General features: G+C 39.8%; 1 protein-coding gene across 1 annotated transcript in view; it reads left to right on the forward strand.

The window, feature by feature from the left end:
* Positions 1–8,900, forward strand: part of KIF15 (kinesin family member 15) — a 96,961-nt gene extending 88,061 nt beyond the window's left edge. Inside the window, exons 31-35 of the mRNA XM_060308802.1 lie at positions 2,548–2,617; positions 3,647–3,684; positions 7,491–7,656; positions 7,895–8,026; positions 8,356–8,900. Of these exons, the coding sequence (XP_060164785.1) occupies positions 2,548–2,617; positions 3,647–3,684; positions 7,491–7,656; positions 7,895–8,026; positions 8,356–8,406 (457 nt within the window). The 3' untranslated portion in view covers positions 8,407–8,900. The remainder of the gene's footprint in view (positions 1–2,547; positions 2,618–3,646; positions 3,685–7,490; positions 7,657–7,894; positions 8,027–8,355) is intronic.
* Positions 8,901–10,456: the final 1,556 nt, after the last annotated feature.

Below are 10,456 nucleotides of genomic sequence, written 5' to 3' on the forward strand. Positions count from 1 at the left end.
CTTGCCCACTCTGTTAACTTTTGTATTGCTATAGAGCTATTGAAATGAATTTCAAACACGTGAAATACTTGAACCAATCTGTCTACTTGTATTTGAAAGGGGTGAGGCGGGAGCAAATATGTCAACAAGACAAGGCTCAAGGTTCTGCCAGCAGAAAAAGGGAGAATTTTCTTGGTTTTGCTTCTTGGCTTCTGGTGAAGGGCACGTTCCTAGGAGAAACTGTACAGGGGGGCGTTCTGTTAGGTCTCTGTGTGTGTGTGTGAGGGGGGTGTGTGGGTGTGGATGTGGATGTTTGTGTGTGTGTGTGTGTGTGTGTGTGTGTGTGTGTGTGGTGTGTGTTTTGGCCTCAACTCAGTCTTCTAGTTGTATCTGATAACAGCACAGCGTCTTGTCAAGGGCAACCGCACCCAGGTTATATCGTGTCTCTGACACTTGAAAGTTGTGTGACTTTGGACACATCTTTAAACCTCTTAGTGCCTCAGTTTCCTTAGCAATAAAGTGAGGGAGATGACACCTCTTATACAAGGTGTTTTAAAGACCAAAGATAACGTGTGTAAAGTGCTCGTTACAGTGCTTCGGAGAGGGGAGCCACTCGATAGATGGTGGCTGTTAAGTAGACACGGTAGATTTATGATCCCACCCCTGAGTGAGGGATGGAGATGAGGGTGGTCTATGAGACTACGCAGGAAGTTGAGGTTTGTCAAAGGGGGTCTGTATTGGGGATGGAAGCCCTTTGTGAATTCAGCATCCCAGGTTAGGGGTGTCTGCTTCTGCTGCTGTTGTCAGAAGATCTTAACAGGCGCTTCCTACTCCCGCTGCTCCCCATCCCTGTCCAGAAGCAGCCCTGACGTGCACTGTCCAAACCTAAGTGAGACAATGGATATTTGAGGTTGGTGATGGTGGCTGTGCTAACAACCTATTCCTAAATGTTTCTTTGCTGGGTGGCAGGGTGCAGGGGGATCTTAGTTCCCTGACCAAGGACTGAACTCGAGCGCTCGGCAGTGAAAGCTCAGAGTCCTAACAACTGGACTGCCAGGGAATTCCCCTAAACGGTTCTTTTCAAGTTTTAGTGAGCATAGGAGGTGCTCATTTTATTAAGCATCCTCTTGTAGGGATTTCACTTCCCCTTCTGGGTGATTTTGATGCAGGTAGTCCACAGTCTGCTCACCTAGTTTCCATATGCTCCACCCCCATGTCCAGGCATATTAAAGAAAAGCTTTGTACCTTTTATCAAGAGTTAGTTTGAGCATGGAACTTAGAACGTTACCAGATCATGTATAAAACCACAATTTAAAATACTTTATTTCATAGCCTTATGTCCCATTTGTGAGGAGCCATACAGAACCTTCTTCATGAAAGATTAGAAGAAAATTATAGCCCAGGGGTCAGCCTGTTTGGTTAATGAAGTTTCGTTGGAGCAGTCCGGTTCTTTCGTATAAATATCACAGTGGCTGCCTTTGCATTACAGCAGCCCAGTTGCATAGCTGTGCCGGAGACCTTATGGCTCCCAAAACCTATGTCTGGTTCTTGACAGAAAAAGTTACCCACCCCCCCAGATTAGACAACAGAAAACACATCTGCCCTAATGTTTTGGGGTGTTTTCCTCACTACCATTTTTATCTAGGCTGTCAGGTTCATTAAGTGGAAGAAACTAATGTAGCTTCTGTTTTCCTTCAAGGAATGATCCTTTACTCACCAGTGAGAGAGAGATTTCTAGAGAAGCCAGAGGCCTTCAGGCAGGTTCTCCTAGGGGGGGTGTCTCCTGATCCAGGGGCTGCCCACAGAAACTCAATTTATTATCCAACCTGGTCAGGCTCACAGAGATGGCCTCACATTAATCAAATTCACATGATACTGATGTATAGTCCAGAATGTAATTTTCTTTGTACAGAGGAGTGTTTCTTTTGCATGACGGGATTTATGTCTGGTGCTCAGAGAATCCCCTTCTTGGTGTCAGCATGTATGGGAAGCCCGAGTGGCATCAGAAAATCTCCAGCTGACTATGATATCCAATATCCAAGATTCCGCACACCACGTATCGTGGCCAAAAATAATAAATAAAAAGGGCTACAGCAGTCCCAGACCTGAAATCCAAAGCAGAGAGGGGGCATCAGAGGCTCCACAGGACGGGACAGTGTGAGGGGCCCTCCCCGCCCCCATGTGTGTCCTGTGTTTCCCCCACCATCCCGACCCAGCCAACCACATTCATGCCAGGCACCTGGACTGTCCTTTCAGCCCCATTTTGTTCACATGTGATCTTCAGATGGTACCGCTCTAAGTTAATACTTTATTCTCAACCAAACCCTGTAATTAGATTTCCCAGCTTTGCTCATCTCACTTTTGTATGGAAGGAATCCCGAATGCTGGGGAGGTACCTTATTTCATCTTCATGTGTTGATCACGCTTATTGACTGTGCTAACTTGACCTAATCACCATAGAATTAGCTCTTCTTTGCACATTTTGGCATTGCTGCATGTAATAGATACAAAATCGATACTTGAATATGTTTGACACTTTTCCCATCCTGCCTTCCTAATCTAACGCAGTGAACAGAATCATTCAGACACGCAGCAGCTGAAGAATGAACAAGAAGAAATCAAAGAAAGACTTGCTAAAGTATGATTTTTTTTTACATAATAGTTGTTTTTTTCTTGTGTGAAAAATGCTTTTATAGTTAGCATTTATGGTTATATATTTTAGAAACCATTTTATTATTGAAATTTTGTCTTTTTGTCTTCCTGTTAAGTTTGATATTTACCATCAGTATTTAGCTATAGCTGAGAATTAAGAGTGAATTAGTCTTCATGCCTAGACAGTAAGCCTACTGCTCACACAGAATTCTCCATTTAGAAGCAAGTATCGAGTGCCTGTTTGAGGCCTTAAAGGGCACAATACATGAACGGTTGTAAATAGGTACCCCCTTTATGTGTGTGTAGCTGGGATTGTGGAAAAGGATGTCCCTTCTTTTTTTTAATTGAGGTATAGTTGATTTACAATATTGTGTTAGTTTCTGATGTACAGCAAAGTGATTGTTATACCTATATGTGTATTCTTTTCCATTATGTTTTATTAGAGGATATTGAATATAGTTCCCTGTACTATACAGTAGGACCTTGTTGTTTATCTGTTTTACGTATAGTAGTTTGTATCCGCTAATCCCAAACTCCAAATTTATCCCTCTCCCCCTTTCCCCTTTGGTAACTGTAAGTTTGTTTTCTATGTCTGTGAGTCTGTTTCTGTTTCGTAAATAAGCTCATTTGTATCTATTTTTAGATTCTGCCTATAAGTGATACCATATGATATTTCTCTGACTTACTTCACTTAACATGATAATCTCTAGGTCCATCCATGTTACTGCAAATGGCATTATTTCATTCTTTTTTATGGCTGAGTAATACTCCATTGTCCATATGTACCACATCTTCTTTATCCATTCATCTGTTCATAGACATTTAGGTTGCTTCCATGTCTTGGCTGTTGTAAATAGTGCCATTGTGAACATTGAGATGCATGTATTGTAAAGGAATTTGCTTTAATTGGTTTTATTACCATTAGGGAGAGTGGACTGATTACTTTCAGTCTTTTGTTTAGCAATGTTAAGAACTTAAGTCATTTGTTCTTTCTCTTTCTTCAATCTTCTTATAGAATAAATTGGTTGAAGAAATGCTAAAAATGAAAGCAGAGTAAGTACACTCTTTTGTAATTCAAGTTCTTGTTGATCGTTTCTTTATTAACACCAACCAGTATTCCTCTAAAGGAAGAAATGCTTATAATATCCACAAGGTAAGTAAATTCTTTCCTTTCTGCAGTAGTATGTGAACATAATAGATATTTACAAAATTCTTTTCTTAAATACCACTTGCTAAAGGGGTTCCTCACATGAAACCATTCCAAAAACAAACTTAAAGAAATAAGTGCCAGGAAAACCTTAGCTTCCCTGGGGGAATTGATGGGTTTTCTCCTCATGGACAATGAGAACTATATAACCGACCAGGTTTCTTTCTCACTTCTGGTTTCCTCTGATTTAAAAGCTTGAGGCCCTCTCAGACCCATGGATCAATACTATGAATTCTTCTGGTCTTGACCTTATGTCTCTTTATATGTTTTCTATGGACATGATTTTATTTTAATCATATAGTTCTTATATTTTAATTTATGTAATCTTATAAACTGCCTCATTCTGTGATAAACAAGATACACTGTATTTTCTGTCAAGTTCAAAATAAGTAAACTGGTTGGTATTAACAAAGTGATAAAATGTTAGAAAGATATTTTACTCTCTGAATAGAATAGATCTGATCAGGAACAGCGATTCTCAAACATTTTCACTTGTTTTACCTCCTAAAAGAATTTTGAAACACCATATACCCTCTTGCACATTTTTGGAGTTGACTGTGTCTAAAATTTTTCATTGTAAGTTTAAATTATTGCAAAGGATAGAAGTTTTGACCTACTGAAAATAGTGACATTTAGAAATAAAGCTTTTGTGGTGTTCTTTTAAAAGTTATCCAACTGATTTGGTACTTTCTACCCATTTAAAAAAATACTTGAAGAAATTCGTAAGTCTAAAATTTAACATTTTTCCTTTTTCCTTTGAAATTAAGTTTCCATTCTATACCCATGCAGAATTATATCCTAATTTAATATATTGTTTGGAAAATTTTTTGTTGACTCCCCTATCATAACTCAGCAATGAAAATATGTATGCAAATTACAAGTAATTTGTAAAAATTTATTATATTCATATGGCTCTAAGTGTTATATTTTTTCTGGATTGAGTTTTCATGACAATTATTAAACTATCCTGAATTTATTGTAAATTTTTATGAATAATTATTATACAAGTAAAATTTTATTGGAAATGCATCTCTCAATGCATTTTATCTTAATGCTTTTTCTTTAATTAGCTCATTCTGTTGCACTTAATTCTGGAATCAGACAGTATTCACTATCAATTCTGTTCTTACTTTTTTGTTTTTATAGATATAAAGGCTGAGAAATCTTATTCACATACTAAGTAAATAACAGTGGAAGTTTTGTTAGAATATTGTCCTTCAATTATTTGAACTCTATCCAAGTTAATATGCCAGAAGTTACATAGTGATATGTCATCAAAAATTCTTTTTAGGGACTTCCCTGGTGGTCCAGTGGTTAAGACTCTGTGCTTCCACTGCAGGGGACATGGGTTCGATCCCTGGTCAGGGAACTAAGATCTCACATGCCGCATGGTGTGGCCAAAAAAAAAAAAAAATCTTTTTAATGATCAGCTGACAAAGACCACCCAACTTGTGAAAGATTTGTTACTCTGTTATTGAGTCATTTGCACCATAGAATCATATACTTAATAGAATATAGGTGTGGAACAGAACTTTGTTCAACACTTTCATCTGCATTTGAGCAGTTTGGGGACTGGTTCCTTGCCAGTTAGCTCTAGGGCTAGGACAGAAATCTGGATCACTTAAGGATCTATGAGAATCCACCTGTATAGTTTGTAGAAGTATAGATAATACCCATTTGAGACCTTCTAGCAAAAAGAATAAAAGCTATCTAAGCTGATACGTAATTTATTTCATGATCTAGTAACCAGTGCTACAGTGTCCCTGGGACTACAGGAGCCCACACTGTTGCAAGTGAAGCAACCTCCAGAAAAGGGCACACACGGTTTTATCAGTCCCAGCCTACAGTAGCAATTTTAAACATTGCGTTAGCCACACGTGTATGTGGCAGTGCTTTTAAAAAGCTACAAAGAACTGAATACCAAGCCAACAGTGGTGTAGGCAGATGTTTAATTTCACATAACAAGAGGTCTGGAGGTGCATTGACTCAGTGATGCCATCACTGACCCAGACCCTTCCCATTCTTCTGCTTTTGCTACTCTTGCTTGTGGCCTATTGACTACAAGATGGCTGCTGCAGCTCCAAACAACATAAACAGGATCACAGCTTGCAGTGTTGTCGGTTCAAAAGGACTTTCTTTTTTCAGGGAAAAAACCTCCCAGAAACCCTCAAGATTCATTGTGTCTCCTTATCCAGAATTAGCATGCCTGCAGGGCAACCTGAGAAAACCAGTATCTGGCAGTGGGGTAGAGATAACCATGGTTTTAGCTCAGACCAGTTATTATTTACTAATCTTTGGGAACTGGGTGTGCTTCTCCTCTCCCTTTCTTGTCCTCTGAATAAACTGAGTTTTTATAAAAAGCAAGGGATTGGCTGTTGGGTAGGCAGCTGCAGTGTCTGCCATGCCACAAAGCCTTTTCATGAAATGAAAGCAAAACACATAAGACAAAAGCAGAACAGCTCCAGATGAATTGGGAGAACATCAGTGCCCTCACTCCCACACTGTCCTCCTGAGGTTCCACAGAATGTAGTCTGAAAACACCGCCCAAGAAATTGTTGGCCTTAAGTGGTATTTTTAATTCTGTGTATTACATCACTTAAATCATCAGCTTTCTATTCCATATGCATTGTAAAATAAATAAAAAACATTTGTTTCTTTGGGGAGCTTATAGGATTCAGTTAGTTTTGTGAAATTCTATATAATTGTTTGGTAACCCTTTTTTTTTTTCCCCTTTTGAACACTATTCTTTTTTTTAACATTTTATATTGGAGTATAGCTGATTAACAATGTTGTCTTAGTTTCAGGTGTACAGCAGAGTGATTAAGTTATACATATACATGTATCTATTCTTTTTCAAATTCTTTTCCCATTTAGGTTGTTACATAGTATTGAGCAGAGTTCCCTGTGCTATACAGTAGGTCCTTGTTGGTTATCCAACACTGTTTTAAATATAGCAGTGTATACATGTCAATCCCAAACTCCCTAACTATCCCTTCCCACCTCCCTTTCCCCCTGGTAACCATAAATTCATAAGCTAAGTCTGAGTATGTTTCTGTTTTGTAAATAAGTTCATTTGTATCATTTTTTTTTAGATTCTGCATGTAAGTGATACCATATGATATTTGTCTTTCTCTGTCTGACTTAACTTTACTCAGTATGACAATTTCTAGGTCCATCCATGGGTAACCCTTCTTTTTAATGTTTATTTTCAATTGATAGTTGCATAAAGTGTATACATTCTAAATAGCACATCCTTGAAGAAATGACTAGTGTCCCACCATCTGAGAACCAGTTTTTGAAACCAGAAATGATTACTCTAAGATATGGGGCACTGAATAAACCATGCAGACTGTAATAATGCTTAAGTAACAGTTTGCTCTGAGGGCTAGATCTAAAAGTTTCCATTCTAAATTTTTGTTGTGTAAAAAACGGTTTGTGGAGCTTTCCAAAATGAAAGTTTTGGGTAAAACAACCATAAAAAAAGTGTATCTGCAGCTCTTGCCGTCTTCCTGTGCTGTCAGAAAGGGGAGGGCTGAATATTAGTGATACTTTCAAATAAAAATTCTGGGCTTGGGTGGCAAGTGTCTGATTTGAGTACTGTTTTATAATTACGTGCCTTTGGGAGACCATAACGCTATAGTTACTGTTACAGCCTAGAACAGCTCCAGAGTGCCCTTCAGAACAAAGAGACGGACTACGTTACAATGACTGAGGAAGTTGAACGAGTTAGAATGTTGGAGTCTAAAGCGTTCCAAGAAAAGGAACAACTAAGATCAAAGCTGGAAGAATTGTATGAAGAAAAGGAGAGAACGTGCCAGGTGCGCTTGTGTGTTGGTTTTTATTAACAGAGCCGATCAGCATAAGTCTCCTGGCTGTGATTGGGCATCCCGTGGTTCACAGTTGCTCCGGTGCACACAAAGATGTGTGGTCACGAAAGCTGGGAACCTGGGCTCTGTCTCTCCCTCCCTGTGCTCTTGGAAGGCACGAAATAATGTTATTTTACAATAAAAATTAAAAGCAGCTCATTTACCCTTCCCTGGATTGATTTACCTGCAGGAGATGGAAATGTTAAGGAAGCAGGTGGAGTGTCTCGCCGAGGAAAATGGGAAGTTGGTAGGTCACCGAAACCTACATCAGAAGATCCAGTACGTTGTGCGGCTAAAGAAGGAAAACATCAGGCTTGCTGAGGTAAACTGAAAATTGTGCCGAATAAACTCATTCTGGTTTTTAAATGATGATTTAGTTAAAATTTAATTTAACTATTGAATCACTTAACTGCTTTCTTCAGGGAACCTCCTGAATTAAAAAAAAAAAAAAATTCAGCCATTGCTATTGTAAGCATAATTCAGTCAGTTATCATACACATGAGATTCTTGTTTACTGTTAAAGTAGTTTACAAACGGGAAATTATAGTCGTAGTTTGAAATTTAAAGTTAATGAATGCCAAGAATAACTCTTCCTGCAAGCATTAGAGCCTTAATTTTTTTCTTTTCCTTTTCTTAAAAATTACTGACCAGGAGTCAGAAAAGTTGCGTGCTGAAAATTTATTTTTAAAAGAAAAGAAATGAATGAATCATAAGGATCCCGATCAACTACCTACCTTGTTTGGAGACTTCTTTCCCTCTTATAGAAGTAAGACCTCTCCTTGTGCACTTAGCAGAGCTGAATTAAGAGCCACGACTATTACCTGTGTATGTGGGGGTTGGGGGGCTGACCCTCAAGTTTCTTATGAACTCTCTGCACCTGTGCACACCTGTGGCAGCCCGCAGCCTGCAGTTAGAGGTTACCGTTTCAAAGCTGTAAATATTGAGAAAACCTTTTGTCTTTTTAAAATAAAAGCCCGTAGCTGCAGTTTTACAGTGGATGTCGGCCAGATTATTTTTTTCCTTCAGTACTGCCATAATCTCCTTTGAGTCTTGCATCAGAAGCTCCAACAATATGCAGGTTCCAAAACTTACAGTGAGGTTAGTGATGGTGCAGTGTGCATGAATAGCAAACTTGTTAATATAGATTATTTTTGTATTCCTACTTGAAGTGTTCTCATGGGCCTTTTTTATGACTGTTAATATGGCCATTTTTCGAAATGTAATAAAATCTTTTAAAAATAAATTGTTTAATAAGGTGATTTATATTGTTCATTCACCATATGCTTATTGAGCAACTATTATATGCCAGGCACTGGTCATCAGTGAACAAGGCAAACAGAAACCCTATCCTCAAGGAACTTCTGTGTATCAGCACTTCATTCTTCCTTATTGAGAGTAATATTCCATTGTATGGACATGCCACATTTTATTTACTTACCATTCGATGGGCATTGTGTTACCAAACCAAACTTGGGTCCATTCACCCTCGTGCAGCCAATCTACTGACACCGTGTTTGTGGGGTTTTTTTGTTTTTTGTTTTTTTTGGCCGTGCCGTGTGTCTTCTGGGATCTTAGTTCCCCGACCCAGGCCACCACAGTGAACGAGCCAAGTCCTAACTACTGGACCGCCAGTGAAGTCCTTCAGCAAAGCATTTTTTTAATTAATTAATTAATTTACGTATTTATTTATTTTTGGCTGTGTTGGGTCTTCGTTGCTGCGTGCAGGCTTTCTCTAGTTGTGGTGAGCGGGGGCTACTCTTCATCGTGGTGCGTGGGCTTCTCATCACGGTGGCTTCTCTTGTTGCGGAGCACAGGCTCTAGGTGCGCGGGCTTCAGTAGTTGTGGCTCATGGGCTCAGTAGTTGTGGCTTGTGGGCTCTAGAGCGCAGGCTCAGTAGTTGTGGCACACGGGCTTAGTTGCTCCGCAGCATGTGGTATCTTCCCAGACCAGGGCTCGAACCCATGTCCCCTGCATTTTCAGGCAGATTCTTAACCACTGTACCACCAGAGAAGTCCAGCAAAGCGTTTTTAAAGGCAAGATGGTACTTCCCTGGTGGTCCAGTGGTAAAGAATCTGCCTTACAATGCAGGGGACATGGGTTCGATCCCTGGTCAGGGAACTAAGATCCCACATGCCATGGGGCAAATAAGCCCGTGCACCACAACTACTGAGCACCTCAACTAGAGCCTGCATGCTGAAAACTACAGAGCCCATGTGCTCTGGAGCCTACATGCCACAAGTACAGAGAGAAAAACTGGCACGCCACAACTAGAGAGAAGCCCACGCGCCACAACAAAAGATCCCGCATGCTGCAACTAGGACCCGGTGCAGCCAAAAATAAATAATAAATAAATCCTTAAAAAAAAAAAAAAAAAAAAGCAAGTTGTGGGAGAGGCATCTCAGGGTTTGTGATAAGTTCGTGCCCAGTTCTCTGACTGGTTGATGGTGAGGTAACAGGGCAGTGTCACAGGGGTTAACACTATCAGTCCTTAGGTCTGGGGGCTATGCACTCAGGGTTATCCAGTAATTAACTTCTTCCATTCGGTGGGGGTTTTAGCATCTATAAAACAACTCAGAGAATGTGCCATCAGATACTATTATCTAGGTGCTTAGAGAGGAGCTAAAGCAGAGGAAGTGGAGGAAGGGTCTGTCCCAGGAAGGCCCTGTAGGGTCCTGCTCGGTTACAATTTGAACTGTTGGCAATTTTGGGCTACTATGGATAACTGTGCTCTAAATACTCCTTGCTATGAAAA

This window comes from Globicephala melas, chromosome 11 (assembly GCF_963455315.2).
Source record: "Globicephala melas chromosome 11, mGloMel1.2, whole genome shotgun sequence".
Classification (NCBI taxonomy): Eukaryota; Metazoa; Chordata; class Mammalia; order Artiodactyla; family Delphinidae; genus Globicephala; species Globicephala melas.